Source organism: Acartia tonsa, chromosome 11, assembly GCF_053477335.1.
Source record: "Acartia tonsa isolate MP-2025a chromosome 11, ASM5347733v1, whole genome shotgun sequence".
Taxonomy (NCBI): Eukaryota; Metazoa; Arthropoda; class Copepoda; order Calanoida; family Acartiidae; genus Acartia; species Acartia tonsa.
Genome location: NC_137270.1, coordinates 45,905,660 through 45,927,190, shown reverse-complemented (window position 1 = coordinate 45,927,190; position 21,531 = coordinate 45,905,660). Strand labels below are relative to the sequence as shown.

General features: G+C 33.3%; 2 protein-coding genes and 1 non-coding gene across 3 annotated transcripts in view; all 3 read right to left on the bottom strand.

The window, feature by feature from the left end:
- Window positions 1-891: 891 nt before the first annotated feature.
- On the bottom strand, window positions 892-963 carry TRNAT-CGU (transfer RNA threonine (anticodon CGU)). Its single transcript has one exon. It is a non-coding gene; the product is annotated as a tRNA-Thr (tRNA).
- Window positions 964-12,155: 11,192 nt separating this feature from the next.
- LOC145332240 (uncharacterized) lies at window positions 12,156-15,229 on the bottom strand. Its single transcript, XM_080177195.1, has 3 exons — window positions 15,175-15,229; window positions 13,448-13,510; window positions 12,156-13,061 (listed from the first exon to the last, which is right to left on the bottom strand). Exons 2-3 carry the CDS (start codon window positions 13,501-13,503, stop codon window positions 12,374-12,376), a joined length of 744 nt encoding a protein of 247 aa, XP_080033321.1. The 5' UTR covers window positions 13,504-13,510; window positions 15,175-15,229; the 3' UTR covers window positions 12,156-12,373.
- Window positions 15,230-17,197: 1,968 nt separating this feature from the next.
- The window catches only part of LOC145331321 (adhesion molecule nephrin-like), a 78,536-nt gene continuing 74,202 nt past the window's right edge, over window positions 17,198-21,531 (bottom strand). The window contains exons 19-20 of the mRNA XM_080175938.1: window positions 17,673-17,738; window positions 17,198-17,304 (exon numbers count right to left, since the gene is read on the bottom strand). Coding sequence (XP_080032064.1) covers window positions 17,198-17,304; window positions 17,673-17,738 — 173 coding nt within the window. The remainder of the gene's footprint in view (window positions 17,305-17,672; window positions 17,739-21,531) is intronic.

The window sequence follows — 21,531 nt, the reverse complement described above, 5'->3', positions numbered from 1 at the left end:
ATAATTGGCCATTTCTGTAATTTTTTAATTTTTTAATTTTTTTCAATTTTGCTTACAATGGATTCGTAATATTTTTCTGATTCTAATGGTATATATGAACCCATGTTTTTTATGTCTGTTTGAGAAAATATTTAGGTCTAAAGTTTTTATTATACCGAGGTTAAAAAAAAAGATTTTTTCAATAATTACTCAACAAAATTTTAAAAGTAAGGTGTCAAATTAAAGATCTTACTATTTTTGTTCTTACTGACCATTTTCTTCTTTTATTTTGTTGCGTTTTAGTACCTTAAAACCGACTTAATTATTTTTTAAAAAAACTTAAATTACTTAAAAAATAAGAGGTCTACAAAAAAACCGATTGCATATTTGAATTCTATGAAAAATTTTACATCTACTACTTACTAAAAGAACCGGCTAGCTATAAAAAAAAAAGTTGATACAACTTCTTTACAAATTACTTTTTATTTATAAATATTTTTTTGCATATTATAAAGGACAATTTATTGCATTTTACAGACCTTTTTTTAACCAACTTTAAAAAGTAAAATACATCGCTGTTTATTTTTTTTGTTAGAAAACTATATTTAGGATAATTTTGGTTCAAAATAAACACACACACACACACCCTTCCCCCCTCCCCAAATCTTAATTTAATTAATTATTTTCATTAATTTAAAAATACTATGAAAAATGAAATATGTATTTGTATAAATCTATTTTTTTGCATAACTTTTTCAGTGTCTCTCATATCAACCACAAAGTATTAAATACATTCAAAATTGAAGAAATATCTAAGTAGGAGAAGCTAAATTATATAGAACATTTATTGCGTACCTAAACGGAAAAATAATAGAGAAGCTACGATAAAACTTGAGTATCACAAAAGTCGATTGCCCCCTGTGAGGTTTGAACTCACGGTCCCTGGTTTACGAGACGAGTGCTCTACCATTGAGATAAAGGGGCCACTTAAGTACAAAGAAAAACATTTAAGATAATACAAATCCACAGAGAATATTAAGTAAAAAAAATTTGTATCTTTTAAAAATAATAAAATTAGGCAAACGTCAGTAGGGCAGTTACCCTATAAATAGTATTCAAAAATATTCATAAGTATCAACATTCAAAAACGTATTGCTCCAGGTGAAACTCGAACTTATAACCCCGGCATAACAGTATAGAAGAACCGTGCGCTAACCGATTGCGCCACTGGAGCTCTCACATTACAGGTTCAAACTTTTTGTAGCTCTTCGAAATGGTGGTTTCTATATTGTAATTTAAAAAAAAAACTTAAAATAAAATTTTTTAAAAAGAATATAAAAAAATTTAATAGGATAACATTTTTTAAAAATAAATTTTTAAAATTTTTTTTTGGGGTATGGAAATGTCTGACCCCCACCCCAAAATTAGCTCAAAACCACCCAATGACCATATATATATTTTCTGTGAAGGACAACCTTGTCAGTTCAGTGGTTACTGAGATCTTAAGCTTCAGACAGACAAAATAATATGAAAATTAAGCCCCGCGGCTGAATTGACGGCTGAGGCTTGTACTTGCACCTGCGGCTGCGGCTTACAATATCTCAGCCGCGCGGCTGCTTCAAAGCTGCGGCTGAATTAAAAAACTTAAGCTGCGGCTGAGGCTGCGGCTTACAAATATCAAGCCGCGCGGCTGCGGCTGAGGCATAATCAAAACTTTGCAGCTGCGGCTGAGGCTTTCTTGAAGCCGCGCGGCTGAGTGCGGCTGCGGCTTCAAATCATTAACAGCCGCGCGGCTGAGTGTGGCTGAGGCTTCCCCAACTATAAGCCGCGCGGCTGATTCTGGCTGAGGCTTAGAGGGGCATTGGCTGAATGAGGCTTAGTGCGGCTGAGGCTTACAGTGGCTTATGTTTTCTTTAAGCCGCGCGGCTGCGACTAAGGCTGAGGCTTATTAGGTGGCTGAGAAAGCCGCGCAGCTGATTTTGAGGCTTCTCGTAAGCCGCGCGGCTGATGGTGGCTAAGGCTGCGGCTGCGGCTTCCGAACCCTGCACAAAAGAGAAAGAGCAATAAAAATCCAGTCCAACTTCCTCCTCCCCCCCCCCCCCCGCCTTAAATATTTTTTTTTTTTTTGGGGGGGGGAGGAGGGGAGATTTTTAAATTAATGATTAATATTATTGTAAAAATACCTTTTTAAACACCTGTTTGCCTATAATTACTTGAATGTATTCTAGTATATAAAGTAGTAAGATATTTTTGTATGTAGCAAAGGATATTGCTAACCGCTGAAAAGTTAAGGGTATCTTTTACAGCTACTTATCTCCCCAGGGACGGTTTTAAACTACTTTTGGGGAGACTACCACCACCTTCCAAAGAGAATAACCCTTAAAAAATGCCCCCCCCACAAAAAAAAATAAAACCCTAACAATTTTCCCTTTTAAAACTAAAATTAAAAGTGATGGGTCGATTTCCCCCACCCCCAATTTTCTCAAGTTTCCCTAGAGGCCTCTAGGGGCGTAGCTGGTAGTATTGTAATAAAAAGAAACGAATCGATTATTCATAACATGTCTAACAATATAAAAGGTCAGATACCACAATTCATGTATAATTTTGTGGTCATCAAATGCATTTTTTTTTTAATATTACTATGTATGTCTGTCTGAAGCTTAAGATCTGATTAACCGCTGAACCGACAAGGTTGTGCTTCTTAAGGAATATATGCATGTATGTATACTCTGGTCATGTATTAGTTTTAAGCTATTTTTTTAAAGGGTGGGACCCCCCCCCCCAAAAAAAAAGACAAAAGACTAAAAACAGCCTAATTTTTTTTAAGTAGGTAGCAAAAAGATGTTGCAATTAAAATATTAAATATTAAATTGTAAAATTTACAACACAATTTTGTCAAAATAACTAAAAATTGTACAATGTTTGTGGTCAACTAATGTATATAACATATTTTGTAATCCGTATAAAAAAAATAAAAGGATGTCTGTGTGTCAGTGTGTACTGGTGAATCTCTCTAACCGCTAAGCCGATATGGTTCTTCTTTATAATGTAGTTTCTTATAGGCTATGGAAGTGTTAGAACTTTTTTAGGAAAGGGTATCAGCAACCTCCCATGAGAAATCGCCCCAAGAACAAATAATCCTACCCCAATTTTTTATATTTATTTTTAAAACTAAAATTGAAATTCCTCCTCACCTAAGGTGCCCCCAGAGGCATCAAGAAGCGTAGCCGCTAGTTTATATAAAAAGAATGTCTATGGACTGAAAGATCTTGCAAAAATGTAGTTTTTTTTTAAAATAAAACAATGGAAGGTTTATAACTATATTTGGAAGGGTACCATCGCCCTTCCTTCCAGAAAAAAATGACACTACCATATTTTTTTCCTTTTTGAAAATAAATTGAAATTGAAGGAAGGGGGGTCGACTTGCCCCTCGCCTCATAAACGCAGGGAGGGAGGGGACATTTGGGCTGTTTATTATTCTAGTCCCCAAAGTTTTACTATAATGTATTATTATTCGTTGGCTTAACAACTTTGGGGACTTTAATCCACAGAAGAAGTATTTTAGTTTATTATACTTGGGGATGCACATCAATTTATTGGCCATTGTCTTATCCCTTTAGATCCCTCAAATAAACATCTAAAAGTAACTAGGTACTGCAGGGATCTTAAGGGATAAGACAATGAATGATAAATTGATGCACGTCCCCAATGATGACAAACAAATTACCAAAAGATTTGATAAAAGTTAAGCCAACGAATAAGATGTTTAAAAACTTTGGGTACCAGTATAATTTGGGTACCTCTCATCCCTGAAATACATACAATTGTTCACAGAAATATGTCACAAACAAAAGTTATATTTGCAACATTTATCATTTATTTATTAAAAGCCAAGCTTATCTACAATTAGGGCCAGTACGTACGTTTGTCCGTATCGGGGAAATAAGGACTGTTATTTCTGACATGTTAGAGTTGTTCTATTGATTTAAAAGCATGATGATTCCTGTAATAAATGTAACCAACATAAGATGTTCTGCAGAATGTCACATGTTAAAGTTAAGTATGTATTTTGGGGGATGGTAATTTCTAGGACAACTAAGTACAATATTACAAGAGAAGCATTTCCATATTCAAGTCTTAGAAAGGTACTTTAATGTTAAACATTAGGCAATTTTATTCATTTGATTGCTTTGTTTGGCATCGCATTTATGGATTTTGTCATCCTTGTTTTTATCATTTATTTATTAGAAGGAAATGTTAAGCTTGATATAATAGTACGATAGAGAAAGAGAGATAGATAGAGAGAGAGAAAGAGAGAGAGAGAGAGATAGATAGATAGATAGATAGATAAATAGATAGATAGATAGATAGATAGATAGATAGATAGATAGATAGATAGATAGATAGATAGATAGATAGATAGATAGATAGAAAGAGAGAGAGAGGGAGAAAGAGAGAGAGAGAGAGAGAGAGAGAGAGAGAGAGAGAGAGAGAGTGAGAGAGAGAAAGAGAGATAGATAGATAGATAGAGAGTGAGAGAGAGAGAGAGAGAGAGAGAGAGAGAGAGAGAGAGAGAGAGAGAGAGATAGAGATAAATAGAGAAAGAGAGAGAGAGAGAGAAAGACAAAGAGAGAGAGAGGAATAAAGAAAGAAATAGAGCAATGAGTCCCCAAAGTTTTACAATAACGTATTCTTATTCGTTGGCTAACAACTTTGGGGGCTTTTATTTAATTTAGATTGGTTAGTTCATTAAGTTGGGAGTCCAAACGTTTCAACCACAAATTCGAATCTACAGAAGTGATAATTTTGTTTATCATCATTGTGGATGTACATTAATTTATCTACCATTGTCTTATCCCTTTAAATCTCTGTCTGGGATCAGTTTTAGTTGCAAAATAATTAATCAGAATATTCAAATTTGTGTAAGATTATATTATACCTCCCCGGAAGTATGTATAATCCAGGCAGCTTTTTTTAGTAGCAAAGCTTCTCTATAATTTGAAATTGTTGTTTGAAAGATTTTCTCTGCTTCTATTTAAGATATACAGCTGAATTTACTTCATAAATATATGAACAACTGCTCGTTAACTCACTTTGTCCGTTAGTCCATCTATAATTTTTAAAATCGAAGCTTTTCTATAATTAGGGTCGGTCCGCCCGTCCGTCCGAGATAGATAGCTTTTATTCGTTAATTTATTAAGGCATGTTAGAATTTTCTTATCAATTTCATGGTGATTCCTGTAGTAGTTAGGTACGATTTAGCTAGCGTAGCAACTCTTTAATTATTACCAGAATTTCCGTACGTCCATTTTAAATATGTTAATTTTTCTTCTTTTTTAACAACAAATTTCTATGTGATCAATTATCCGTTTGATCTGATTTTTTGTATATTGATTCCTGGGACAACAAAGAACAAGTATCAGCAAACAACTCTATAATCAAGTCCTAAAAATGTAAGTGTGTCTATAAATATTATCCTGTATCAAGCAGATTTTCAACAAATTTACTTACAATTTTTCTTCGACTCTTATACTTTTATATTCTGATAATTCAGTTCTGACACTATACAAATGTTAATGTCCGTTTGTCCTATCGTTTCAGTGCTTCGCTTTTATGGATGTTGTCATCCTTGTTTTTTTTTGTGATTCACAACTTTGTACTTTGTACAGATGTTGTCATCCTTGTTGGACATGGGGATATATTAATGGAACATATATCAATTTCCTAAAGCTGTATGTTCAAAGGAGAGGGGTATGATGTGACTCTAATTTAGAAATTAAATAGTTTATAACCATATAAACACTTTAATTCTAAAAATAAAAGCCTAAAACCATCCCGGGAAAAAAGTGAAGCTTCCCTGAATTTGACAACTCAATCTGTTCATTCGTTTGAGAGATCTTTATGGACTGACAATCATTAAATATCTATCTATCTATTATATCCAGTAATATCTCAAAAAGCTTTTTGCTTGGTTCAATGCTATATTCCTATACATATTCATATACATATGTGTACTATTGGCACTGAAAGTGAGGGGGAAGGGTAGATATACCACACTTTTCTGGGATCTTGCTGCGTCAAGTATCAACTGTTGGGAATATCAAAGGATGACTCCATGCAAAATTTGAGCCGGATCCGGCCAAAACCGGCCGTGAATTTTATAAAAAACCGGTTTTTTTCCGGTTTTTAGGGGGTATCTGTAAATCGATTCAGCTGGAGCAAAATTTTTAGGCCATTTTTTGCGGTTTTTGGGCCGTCACGCCCAAACCGTTTGAGATAATCTCACGGGACCTTTTGCCCAACCTAAGTCTGGTTATTTGTGAGGTCTAGGAACAAAAATCAGACTTACGCAAAAGATTATAATAATAATCTTTACACAGAAAAATGGCACGAGGTGAGGGTTTGAGGGGGCAAAATGAGACGACCAGCGATTTTTGACGGCGCGCAGCGACGTCGTGCTTCATCCAATCAGGGATTTTTTTTTCTTAGACCTCACAAATAGCCAGACTTAGGTCGGGCAAAAGGTCCCGTGAGATTATCTCAAACCGTTTGGGCGTGACGGCCCAAAAACCGCAAAAAATGGCCTAAAAATTGACCGGCCTGTCATTTCATCAAAGAAATCCATCAAAAAATCACAATTTGAAATTTTAATTCATTAATAACTTTTTTCTCATAAGAGATAATGACACAAGACTTTCACTTGGTGAAAATTCAGCAATGTGAGCCGCCTAGACTTTATATTTGGTGACCCAGGGGTGACGGGTTCAGTGCCCCCCACACTCACGAAGTGGGCATACTTTTGAAAATGACGTTTTTTCAGTTTTTCCCCTTAAAGGAGGGGAAGGAGACTTCAAGCATCTCTTTGATATTGAACAACTTTTTGAGGCGGACAGTTCTTTGTTTATGTTTCATTCGCCTCCGACTGACCGTTTAGCCGTTATTCGCCGCCGAAGGCGTGATTTTTGGCGATTTTTGCCGTTTCCGAGGTTTTAATGGACATTTAGGAGGGGAAAGAGTTGTCCAATCAAGTTGATGATGAAGTACATTTTTGTAGGCAATTGCATTGGCTAAATTTCATGTGAAGTAAAATTTTTTGTACCTCCAACCGGTTTTGCTCCAGCTGAATCGATTTACAGATACCCCCTAAAAACCGGAAAAAACCGGTTTTTTTTATAAAATTCACGGCCGGTTTTGGCCGGATCCGGCTCAAATTTTGCATGGAATCATCCTTTGATATTCCCAACAGTTGATACTTGACGCAGCAAGATCCCAGAAAAGTGTGGTATATCTAGGGAAGGGTACCCCACCTCACTTCCAATTTTAGTTTTAGAATAAAAAAGCTAAAACATTTTAATCTTTTTGTGAGGGGGTTATCTTTTTCTAGGGGCGATTTCTCATGGGAGCTAGGTAATATACTCCTCCAAAATAGTTATAAAGCTTACCAGGCCCTTTGAGAAGCTACACTGTAAAGAGAATCATATCGGTTCAGCGATTAGCGAGATCCTTTGCTACAGACAAAAAAGCTTACCACTTTATATAATAGGATCGGCATGGAAATGGAATTAAGGGGGGGGGGGGTCGAGCCACCTCACTTTCAATTTTAGATTTATAAAGAAAAGGTAAAACCCTTTTTTTGGAGAAGGGTTTTTTTTCTATGGGCAATTTCTTTCCCTAAAATTGCAATACTGTAAAAAGAATCATTTCGGTTTAGCGGTTAGCGAGATCTTTCGGCACACATAAACAGACAGAGGTCCTGTTACTTTATTGTAAGGATAATTAGGAACTTTCTAGAAAGCTAAAATTCAAGTAAGGCTTTCCATATTAACTGGTTGATACGCTAACGTAATTGTACCTAACTGTTACAGGAATCATCTTGCCAACTTGAAAAAAAACTCTAAGCCTAAAATTACAATAACGTGGAATTGCGGCTGTTTAATTTTCGATGATTTTTTTTTTACATAGTTCTTTATATATTCTACCTATATATTTTACGTACTTTTTTTATCGTGGCTGAACAAAGTGTCTAAAAAATTCAGCCTTGTGACGTCATAAAAATAAAGCATTATCCATCTATTTTTTATGGGTTTTCTTTCCCACTTCTCCCCTCTCATCTCCCTCATTTTTATGAAGTCACATGGCTGATTTTTGAGACACATTGTCCAGCTACTTTTTATAGCTGTATATGGTGTTTCTAAAAATGTATTATGAGACATCCACATTAATCCTTTCTCCCCATTTATGAATATACAATATCTGTGTCATACAGATATAAATATTATTTCCCTTTTTTTAGTAGCGAAGCTACTCTATAATTCTATGTCTGTCCGTCAGTCAGTCAGTCCGTAACGCTATGGGGGAAACGTGATTTTCTGACAGCTGAAATTTAAAGTGAAGATACTTATGAAATATGCCCATCTAATCTATACATTGTTTTGTCCATATGTCTGCCACTTGGGGTGCTAGATTTGTTTATTAATTAAGGTGCTAGATCGATTCCTAGATTTTTAGGTTTTGGTGATTTTCTCTATTACTATTCAGGATTGACGGCTGAATTTATCAGGGATTGAATAGGCTTTTATTTTACATATTTCCATCAAGTTTAAAAAAAGATTTGTCTATCAATTGCGGTGCTAGATCGATTCCTAGACTTTAAGTTTTTGTGATTTAAAGGTTGCTTGATTTTGAAGGCTTCGTGATTTCCCTATTTTATAAAGTTTAATGATTATTGTATGACACTGTTCTAAAGTAATTTTTTTCCCTATATCCATTTTTAATTTTTGAGCTTCACTACTTATAAATGTTGTCATCCTTATTTATATTGTATATTATTACTAGTGGCTTTCTATCAGGGATTTAAAGGGACAAGAGAATGGGCGATTAATTGATGTACATTCCAATGATTAAACACAAAATTATCCCTTGTGTAAATCAAAATTATTGGTTGAAACGTTTGAACACTCAACTTAATCAACCATCCAATCAAAAGTCCTTAAAGTTATTGAACCAACGAATAAGTAAACGTTATCATAAAACTTTGGTAACTGGTGTGGTATAAACAGTCCATTGTACCCTCCTTCACTGCTTTTTAGTCATATCTTAGCCACAAGAAAACCAAACCTTTCTTAATTCCTATGAAACTAAAAATGAGAAAATGGTGGAACCTTTGCAGATTGGCAACAAACAAGGATGACAACATGCATAAAAGCGAAGCTCTGAAATGGAAGGACAAACGAACATTAACACATGTGTCAAAAATTAATAAGAAAATTAATGCATAAGTATAACCAAAATTGTAAGTAAATTTGTTACATAACTGCTAAATACAATATACTGTTTAAGGGCATACTTACATTTTTAGGATATTATTGTAGAGATGCTTCGTATATAACAATATACCTTGTTGTAATAGGAATCAGTATTAAAAAATCAGATGAATAGAGTAATTCTAACATAAAAAATTTGTTTTAAATGGACATACGGACTGTTTGGTAACAATTATATAGTTTCTGAGCTTTTTATCAGTTATATCATAGGTAGCTGCGGCTTGTACTAAATTTGACAGCTGGTTTGAAACAGGCTGATAAGAACAATATAATCGTTTGTTAAATTGTATAACGAAAATTTGTCTATCGAACGCTTTGTTTAGTTCAAACTGCTGTTTTAAGTCAACCATTTTAATAGATTTTTAAGAAATTTGAAATCAATATTTTTATACCAAAGACAATTTTTTGTCTCTTTGAATCTCCCTAACCACTGAACCGCTTTAGAAGCTTCACATATTTACCGGGACGAATTAAGGCTATTTTATTTTTAAATCTAAGCTTTTTTCATCTCCGTCTATACACTTAAAGACACTAGTAAACCTTAAACAATAAACAGTTTTGTAATTTTGTTTAATTAATGGACGTTTTAGAGCTAGGCGTTTAAGGAAGCTGTTATCCTTGTTTTTAAATAATTGTCTCATATTAGACCGCTTTGCAAAATGAAATTTATATTTAATGTTTAGTCAATTTGTGGATTTTAATGCTGATTTGTGCACTTAGCAGTGGCGTGCACAGGTAATTGCTGAGGGGGGTTTGGAATGATATAAAAAATCCACACCTTCAGTCTAAAAAGCAAAATTGAAACAGCAAGGTCGACTTCCTCATCCCCCCCCCCTCTGAAGCTTATAGGGACGTATAAAATTTAAAATTAGTTTCTTGTTCAAACAACATTATAAATGGGTTTAAACCATCCCTTGTTCACGCTCCTACAATAACAAAACAAACTTTACTAATCAACAAAAAATTAAAAACTTTTCCAAGAAATTAATATTAAAAACCTAAAAAATAAACATTAAAGCATTTTGCACTTTAAGTTGCGATAAAACATGACAATAACAATAATTTTGGCTATTATAAAAGGATATTAAAATAGTTATTTCTCGCATTGTATTATAAACAGCTTTCCGTGGATATAAAAATGTACAATTACAAGATTAAAACTAACTTTTTGAGCCCTGAGAGGCACGGGCTAAAAAACTAGTTTTAATCTTTTGATTTATAATGCGCATTTGTATATTTATAGAAAACTAGATTTATTACGATGCTAGGCATTTTTTTCTCTCGTAAGGATGAGAACCGGTTCTAATCCACCGGATATTTATCGGTTCGAATGAATACGAGAATAGTTATTTCGTATGGATGAGAACCGGTTCCTATCTACCGGATTCGAATGAATACGAGAAAATACTTTATGCCTACAACCATCCCAAGATTAAAACTAAAATAGGCTAAACCCGTCCTATATGGATCTTCCAAAATTAAAAATTCAGTTCAGTAGAAATCTAAACTTAAGACTAAAAACAACTTACTACTTTTTATAATAGGACTAGCGGCCACGCCCCTAGAGGCCTCTTAAATGGAGGGATTACTTTATTTGGGTAATTTTTCGACTTCCAGCTGCTTTTTAAAATTGTAAACGGTTGTTTTCACAGGCAGCTGACGAGCCCTGCATAAAATAAACTAAAATTTGTTCATAAAATTTTTATTTTACAGTTTTAAATAAATCACAAATGTTTTAGGTTATAAATATAAATAATTAATCGGTATATATATTTTAAAAAGACTTTATTATTTATTTTATTGCTTTTGTTATTGAAATAATCTTTTTTATTAAAATAAAATTAGGTTTGAAATAAAACCTGTGGAGCTTTTATACAAAGTACACTGTTTTACACTGACAACCCCCTCTATTTTAAATTCATTACGTGTTTGTTCATTACTTTAGGTTGGGTTAGGTTAGGTTATATTAAGTACTGGGTTGCCGCACAGGGCTATGCCGCTCCCCTGCAGACGAAAGGAATATGAAAAAAAAACTACCATCCACTCTTTATTTCATTATTTTTTATAAAAAAAAGGGGGAAGGTGGAGTCTTCCATTGCTTAACATACACTTTGAGTAAAAGCACCAAACCTTTTTAGATTATTGAAAACTAATAAAATAAAATAAATGATCTTTTACTTCATGTATCACTAGCAGCTACGCCTCTAGAGCCCTTTGGGGCCCTTGAGTGGAGTGGGGAGGGGGAAGTTAGAATAGTTCCACTTTTACATTCAAATTAAAAAGAAAAAAGTAAAACTATTTTGGGATATTTTTCTTGATGTGATTTTCCTTGGGAAGGTGGAATTATCCTTCCTTCTCCAAATTGTTATAAACTCACCCTGAACCTATGTAAAGCTCCACTGTAAAGGAACACTATATAAGTAAACAGAAAAACACCCTGAAACTTTTAAATAAAAATTTCTTCTATATAACAGAAGAAAAATATACAATTAGAATTTATATTGACATATTTCAATCCATTAACCGTGAGAAAATTAAGACGAAGCCCAATCTGTCCCACTTTTGAGCAAAACGATTCCCTTTTCTCCCATCTCTTTTGAAGAGATTCTTCCCCCCTTCCCTTTTTCTTTTCCCTTTATATGACGGCATATAGAAATCGCCTTGCTCAAAAGTGGGACAGATTGGGCTTCGTCGAAAATTAATCAAATATCAAGATGAACCTCTAAATTTAGGAACATAAGCCATTTTCAAGTTTTATCAACATCCCAGGGACAATTCTGACAAACATTTCTAAGTGAAAAACCCACTTCCTTCTTCACCACCCACCCCCACCCACTTTCCTTTAGTTACACCACATAAATATCAAAATTTTCAGCAATTTAAAATGTAATTTCCCCCTATCAACATCCCATGAAGTCTTATATACCAAAATTTAAATTCATCATTATCTTAATATTTAGACCAATTTTTTCAAGGTCTTCAAATGACTGTTTAACGGATTTAAGTCCTTTGTCAACAATCCCTTCAGATCTTTACGCTTTTTTATTTACAATGATATAAGCAACATTAAATTACTCCATATTATCATTGATATAACCTTGTCCGAGCTGATTACGTCGCAACGACGACATTTGGTGCGCACCCGTCAATTGTTCATCGCGGCAAAATTGCGCATTTTCTGTTCCGCTGTTGCTAGAACATGCCATGACATGGTGGCTTTGTAAACTTAATGGATTTAATTGATTGTTATGATTACGAGGGTCATGTTTGATATTATTGTCATTTATATTGTAATTTGAATAGTTTTCACTATAACGTTGAACATAATCAGGATTTTCAATATTAGCAGCTGGACTGCTACTGTATCTCTGGCCAGCAGAAGCTGCCAATTTAAGCTGTCCACCGCCAGAAACTAGCTGTCTCACATTATTAGAGCTGTTGCCAGCATAATCACTTCTTACACTAAACATGGAGGCTGAATATTGTTCGCCCAGGTACAGATCAGCTGATTTCTGTTGGTGCAAATAGGAATCAGCTGATTTGTCCGTTTCTAGGTACATATCAGCTGAATTGCGGTTGTGCAAATATGCTTCAGCTTTCAGCTTTTGTCGCTCAGATGTGCCGCTGCTGCCAGCAGGCAGCAATAGGTCTGAGCTGTCAGCAGCTTCATTGCAGTTACCCTCAGCTTCACCAATATCAAGGGCTCCACCTGCTGCAGCAGCTGCTGGACCAAGACAACCAGATCCTGTGTCCTTACGTCTAAAAGAATTGTAGATTAAGAAGTATATGTTTTTACAATCTGTCTTCTATTCTTATTAACATACTTAATGGATTTAGAATTAGAATCATTCAGAAAGTCAAACCATTAAATTATCCTATATTCATTTGGTGGAAAGGGAACGAAAATATAGGATGTTTATTATACTAGTCCCTCAAGTTTTAAAACAAATTTTACTAATTGTTTGCTTAGGATATGGGGGCTAAATTTTGATTGGTTTGTTGAACATGTTGAGTGTTTTAACGTTTCAACCACAAATTTAAATCTTCAGAAAGGATATTTGTTTATATCATCACTGGAGATTATTTCAATTTACCAGCCATTGTCTTATCCCTTTAGATCCATGAAAACAATGAGAGTTTGATACCTGTGCAGAGAGGCCAGCTCTAAACCATGTTGACCAGTTGTAACTATTCCTCCCATTCGTTTCCTGAAATAATAATTATTATTTGTATAATACTTAATACAAACTCTATACATGTTTTTTCAAGTATGGCTCAGAAACGGTTTAATCAACCGGATATACTTCAAGTTAAAAGCCATGCTGAAAATAAAGTTTATTGACAGATTATGGATGATCTTTTTGAAAAGAATTTTTACGAATTTTGCAATTTCGCCATTAATTCGCGAAAATTTGCGATCCATTCGCATTTTTTCAGTTGGGTAGGTAATATTAGAAGTACTTATACCTTTTGGGGCAAAGCCCCATTGTGGTTAGGGTTAGTATTGTTATACTACAGTACAAATAAAATTTTTTTATCAAGTAGCTTCAAATTCAAGGATCTAAAGGGATAAGGCAATGGCCGATAAATTGATGTAAATCCCCAAGGATATAGTATTATAGACAGCTGTCCAACAGTATTAAAAAAAATAGTTTTGTTATCCCAAGGAGTCGAAGTCCCAGACTAACACTACTGGTATTATTTTTTTTATTTTTATTTTAATATTCTTGAAAAATTGTCTGTTATACGATGCTATACATGATTTTACAGTATGGCTGATAATAGGTTCTAATCCAGTGCTTTAGAGGCCATACTGGAAAACAAATTAAAATTGGGTAGTCCTTTTTTTAATAATATGAATTCTTACAAGGAAAGAATGTTTTTTATATATTTTTTAACAGCATTAATCACTTAATTTTGATGGATGTATGTTGGATGGGCTATCAATATGAATAATATAAACATGAATACAAAGTAGTTGAGGAGCTGAACAAAATTTCTTTGGTTAATTGTTAGTTTTCACATAAATTATTGGACTAAAATTTTTTCTGAGCCATACTGAAAAGATATGTATCGCGAAGAACTATATATCCTTATACTAAAGATAAAAGAAAAAATCATAATATGATATGATCAATGATTTTTCAGAAAGACCCAAAAAGCTGTTTTTTTTCCGGCAGATATTAATCAAATTTTGGGGGAGGGTACCACCACCCTCTTGAGAAAAATCGTTCCTAGAAAAAATTCCCCCCCCCAAAAAAAACAAAAAAAAAATATAAAATTTTTTAATTAAAAATAAAAATGAGGGGGCGTCAGAACCCCCCCCCCCCTAAAAAAATTTTCCCTCAAAAAAATTGTTTTCTTTCTTAAATCTGAAATAAAAAATGGTTATCAAATTCAACTCCCCTCCCCCCTAAAGTGCCCCTAGAGGCCTCTCGGGGGGCGTAGCCGCTAGTATTTATATATCGTATTTTAACATGAACAAATAAAGTATAAATTACAAAGTTTTCCCTGTAATCACTATATTGATGTTCTTATGAATAATTCTGTTGTATTTGAAATGAAAATGTTTTAAATATGATTAATTCGTAATGTATATTCTCGTATTCATTCCAAACCGGTGGATAGGAACCGGGTCTCATCCATACGAAAAAACTATGTCTAGCATCGTATTATATCCAGTTTTTTTAATATAAAAATGTAGGGTCTAAAAAAACTGGTTTTAATCTTAAAATTGTACATTCTATATCCGCAGTAAGCTGTTTATAATACGATGCGAGAAATAAGTTTTCAATTTTTCAGTATTGCTGAGAACCGGTTCTAATCCAGCGGATATTAATCGGTTTCACAGCCGTACTGAAAAGATACTTACTTTGCAATTAGAGCAACAAGAACGAGAACAATGATGGCCAGTATAGATGAGAGAGCTCCTAATTTTAACAATTTTAACTTTATACACTCGATTTTCTAAAATTTCTAGGTAAGCAGGGAAATTAAATTTATGGTACCCAAAGTTTTATAAACATTCCTTTTCTAAAATTTATAGGGAAGCAGGGAAATTAATTTATGGTACCCAAAGTTTTTATAAACATTCCTTTTTATAAACATACCCCCCCCCCCCCAAATAAAAAATCTCTAACAAAGAAAAATTTCCGCGCTTCGCGCGCATTTTTAATACTAAATATTCAATAAAATTTAAATTACCCCCCCATTTTACCCCCCCGCCTTTAAAAAATTTTACCCCCCCCCCATAAAAAAAGCTTGGACGCCCCTGCCTTAGGTAAAACATCCCTTTACACTGGGCAAGGAAAATGGAGGGAAGGTTCATTAGACTGTTAATCACACTGGTTATGGTACCCAAATTATCACAATCAAATTATTTTATTCGTTGTGTAAAAACTTTGGGTACTTTTATAGCATTTTGATAGGTTGATTTGAAACTGATTATGTACAAAATTTTCAACTAATAATTCTAATCTACAGAAGGGTAATTTTGTTGGATGTACGTACACCAATTTATCGTCCATTGCACTATCCCTAAAGATAAAATTAGTCTCGCTACATAATATCCAAGAGCGACCAGGGATCTTAAGGGATAAGACAATGAACGATAAATTATAGTACATCCTAAACATGATAAACAAAAATACCCCTTTTGTAGAATAAAATTATTGGCACTTCCACCTTTAAATCAAGATCTATTAAATGTAACCAAAGTTTTTATGCAGACATAAGATAAACTTTGGGTACTAGTATAAATCTCAGCCCACTGTCCCCTCCCTGCCTCCATGAGCAGTGACTAACAATGGACAACAAATTAAATTTATGGCAATTCTGGGTGTCCATGTAAAAAGTAAGAATTTTTGGTAGCGCAGCTACTCTATAAATGTCCATACGTCCGTCCGATCAAACCAAGATAAACAACTTAAAACAATATTTTGTTTTAGATATCTTTGTCCACCTTTAAACTTAACTTAGGTATCATATACGATACTAGTTCATTCCAATTATATTATTTTAGATCCTGCAATATAAAGTAGTAAGTTTTTTTTCTCTCTAGTTAAAGACCTCGAAAAATAATGTAATCTTCAGAGAAGCTTTAAAAATGTTTTTATGTGGTTTTAGGCTATTTTTCTTACCTCCCCTAACCTACCCTAGTGAGTGGCTAATTAAATTAAACAGAGACAAAGAAATATAAAAATTCTGGATTATGTTAATATAGAATCTACTTTTTTAGATCGCTTTATTTCTTGTAAGAATGACTAAACTCTTTCTATAAGTATAAATCAAAGAAAAAGGGATTGGAAACCTACATATATAAAAATGTATTGTTGTTTTTAGAAAGACGGCCACGATTATACGCAAGTTTTAAAATGTACATACAATAACAAATAATCCCTAAGTTGAATTATTATTTTCTTTTAATACTCCGTAATTTTTACAATCTTTAAGAGATATATTTTTAACTCAAAAACTTATGAACATATAACGTCTGTAAACAATTGGAAATAAATTAGCCTATCATCGTAATATAACCTCTAGAATCAATTAATATGAGATTTCTATGCTTGACACTTGGGTTATCATCTGAAGTAACACCCATTAGACAACCTAATTATGACAACTCTGTCTTAGACTCCTAACCGTGCATGACAATGAGTTGTGCCTGTTTATAAGGTATGACCCCTACTTCTTTTACTATAGATACTAGACGCTTGACATAGCAGCAATAAATTTTAATATCTCAAGCAAGACGAAGATTTTAGAATAAAACCTGAAACCTCAAAAAAAGAGTGCTTTTATCTTGTATTTAGCTTAAACTAACCTAAAAAAGTTCCAATAGTAATTCTAGGAATGAGTTTTGTATTTACATATTTCAAAGCCTTATCCCTTTCTCACTGATTTAAGTTGAGTGTGTATATATATTTAAAGTTGTTTCCTAGAACAGCCCCCAGGGGAACTTGGATCCAGTCTAGGCCTGCACTACCTTCGGGTCCAGAGTCTAGGATAGATAGATAGATAGTTAGATAGATAGATAGATAGATAGATAGATAGATAGATAGATAGATAGATAGATAGATATATAGATATATAGATAGATAGATAGATAGATAGATAGAAAACTAGAAAATTATTATAAAAAAAACAAAGATATAAAAGATACTATCAAAGGCTACTATAAAGTCAAAATTACACCAATTGTTCTAAATTGCAAGAAAAATGGAAATAGAAATCTTTTTTAATAGTAATGAACTTTCCCGGGTCCTATGAGAGTCTACCCTGTTAAGGAGAACCTGATAAAAATCCTTTGGTACAAATAGACAGAAAGACATCCTGTTACTTTAAAAAATATTTGTAAAAAAGTAGTACCTATTTGTTCGGCCAGTTCAGCAACTTTGGTGGTCCTACTCTCCATCTCTACATATCTGCTGCGTCCTAAATTAAAACAAAAGTATTAGGATGTATGTCTGTTTGTCTTTACATTAGAGTAAAACACTAGAGGAAGAAGGGGTAAATAAGTCTATGTCCTTGTGCCGACTCTAATTGAAAGTCAATCAATGATGTCGGGGATGTTAACACAGCCAAGTAGCAGAAAACAATTTGGGAGCAGACGAAAAAGGTACTTAAAAAAGGGAGGGAGGTAGTTATCTGTATATACATCTATACTATAGATCTGTTGTCTAAACATTACTGTTTTGTCCTAAATCAAATACCAAAGTATTAGGATGTATGTCTGTTAGTTTGCATGTCCTAAATCAAATACCAAAGTATTAAGATGTATGTCTGTTAGTCTACACGTTCTAAATCAAATACCAAAGTATTAGGCTGTATGTCTGTTAGTCTACAAGTCCTAAATTTAATACCAAAGTATTAGAATGTATGTCTGTTTGTCGAAATATATCTGCTGCGTCCTAAAGTAAAACAAAAGTATTAGGATCATTTACTTCCAAGGGATAGATGGCAAAGGGATGCTTACATTCTCTTCTATTGCTATGTTTTCTAAAATGTACCTAACTGATACAGGCATCATCATGCAAAGCATAAAATCAATAAGACAATTATAACAGACCTTAATTTACTATCAAAGCTAACCGTCATGGAGGTACAGAATGAATAAATGTAGAAATTCTCAACTTCAAGAAATTTCTAACACAATCAAAATTTAACAAATATTTTTAATCAAACAGTTTTTGTAAGTAAATTCAAAATTTTCCGTCTAATATTGACACTATATTAGCCTTTTCAAATTATTTTCAATTTGTTGTTTAATTTGATATAAATATATGCTATATATATAATATTAATGTATATTTGTTGCATAACTTATTTTTAAAAGTTAAATAAAATGATACCGATGAACCTAAGAAAATTTTGACAACCCAAATAGACTCAAAACGGTAGATACGGAAAGTGTCATGTGTGACGTCATAAAAATAGATCTATATCTATATATTTTTGTGGTTTTATTTCTCACTTCTCCTCTTATCCTTTCTTTTTTTAGACATTTTATATAACGTCACACATGACACTTTCCCTATATCAAAGCCAGTTTTGCCTATTTTAAGATATTTAGAATGAGATGACGTTAATGCATGATAATCATATGAGAAATTTTTTCGTGCACATTCCCTTTAAACGCCATAAAAGCATATTTTGACTGGTAAATCAACGTAATTTTTTTCAACCCCCTCTCCCTGACCTATTGTTGTGACAATTTTAGTCCATTAAAATAAAAAAAAATAAAAATTGTGTACAATTCTTTAATGAATAAGGCATTAAAAGGAATTTATTATATTGATTGTCAGGCACTTTATTGATAATTAATTATTGATAAATGGATTATTGAAGCTGAAACACAATCATGTTAATGGATGTATTATTACTTGGATGTTGCACCAGATTTTCATGTACTCTGATAAAGTAATACTCGCAGCTGGCTAAATAACATCCATCCTCTTTGCCCCATCCCCTTGCCTCCTACTAGATGAACAAACAGACCAATAAATGAGATCCATATTAGCATATTAAATAAACGACAAATTTTCCCATGTCAATATATCCACGTATATCATATATCCATTATGACATTAAAAACAAAAAGGTCAGCATTGTTGAAAATTGCTTCACTTTTTTGCAGCGTTGTGGATCTGGAGGACAATAAGATTTAGGGCTCGGCAGTCGACTTCAAGCCTCATGTAAATCGACCGTTTAAAATATTAAAAATCAACTGGTAGTGTTAACCTGACCCAAACATGGCAATCTATCTGTTCAAAAACAATTTCAAAGAATCTAAACGGTTTTAAGCTACGGTGAGGCTGACGCGCGGTTGACGAGCCCGGAGCCGAGTGTAAATGGCTGTTTGTCCTACCCTCTTATAAAGAATTGTTGCCCCTATCTCATTAAATTACAAAAATAGAACAAAAAATATATTTTGTGAATATCTTTTACAGAAAGAGGTGCCTGTCATTTATACAAATGCACACCAATACAAAGCATCCAGGGACGTTCAAGCTTTTTATTTTGAGGGGGTTAAATTTGGGGGATTTCAAAGTTTGAGGAGGGTAAACTAAACACCCCTCTATCCACACCCTTAGAAGACTTCTATACAAACAGCCGGGTCATCTCAAAAAACGCCTATCTCAAAAAACACCCATCTCAGAAAACGCCGATCTCAAAAACGCCCATCTCAGAAAACGCCTATATCAAAAAACGCCTTTTTCATAAAATGTCCACTACATTCTAAAAAAATAAAGCCTAATTTATAAATCATCCAATCAGCCAATCAAATTTGAAGAAGACAGGTATGTTAATCAGAAATACACAAAAATTAAATTTCATACCTCCAATAGCAATGGATATACGAAATACGTGGATATATTGACAGAAAAAATTATTTTTCTAACTAGCTTGTTACTGGACATCATTTATTAGTCAGTTTGTTCATTCAGTAGGAGGGAAGTGGATGAGGTAACGTTGGTGGATTGTGGTCATCGTTATCTTAGCCAGCTGCGATCATCACTTTATCAAAGTACATGAAAATCTGGTGCAACATCCAGGTAATCCAATATATTACTTCCAAAAGCAGACAAACCCCAACAAAAACTTAAATTGGCACAGCAGCCCTGACTTAATAATGTGCACTGCACTGATAGAAAATTGATAATGGTCGGTAGAAATAGATAGATAGATAATAGTTATGATCATTAAATGCACAAACTGCAATTTTCTCTTTCCCCTTGTCACTTTCATTCTCATATACAGGGTGCAAAAATAATTAAATTTAAGAATCTAGTTATCTGTACTGGTTATAATTATGAATGAGATCCTTCGGTACAAACAAACAGACAGACAGACAGACATAAATCGTTCTACTTGTATTATAGACTAGCGGCTTCACCCCTAAAGGCCTCTGTTTGCACTTGAGGAGAGAGTGTTGAATCCCAGAACTTATTTTTTAAAATTTAGATTTTAAAAAAATTGAGGGGGGGGCAGGGGGGTCTTATCCACAACCCTATGTTTATTTAGTTTTTGAACTAAATTTAAAAATCAACCGTACTAGTTATAATTATGAAATACAGTTGAACGTATTTTAAAGAACAAGCAATTATTTTAAAACTGAGGTGGATTCTAACTGATATAAATCTTAATATTTTAACATACGTGGAATATGATGCTATATGTAAATTTTTAGTTTGGCTGAGGATAGGTTCCAATCCAGAGGATATTAATCGGTTTCGAAGCTTTTTAAAAAATCCATCTGTATCTCCCATCTCTATTTGTGAAAAATCCTCCAAAATCACATTAAAAATTTACAAAAATTAAACAAAATCTTATGATTTTTGTAAATTTTTGTGTGATTTTCGAGGACTTTTCACAAAAATAATTTTGCCTCATCACGAGTAGCGAGCCTAATGTTTTTTTTAAAGAATCCACCTCTGATTAAGTTTATTACTGTATGATAGTAAAATGTAATATTCATCTGTTTTGTAATAACAAGATTTTTTCACATTCCGATTTAAGGTTTTACTGTGACAATTTCTCATAAAGAAAAAATTCTGCTGGGCATTTCTTGGTATTCCTTTAAAATTAGGATTTAATATGTCCTAAAGTAAACCAAAAATCCAAATAAGAAATCGTTGACGGGTTTTTATTGTAAAGAAAATTTAACAGCAATTTTTATTTGATATATGATTTCTTAATTATAATCATAGAAAAAGTCTTTTTTTTT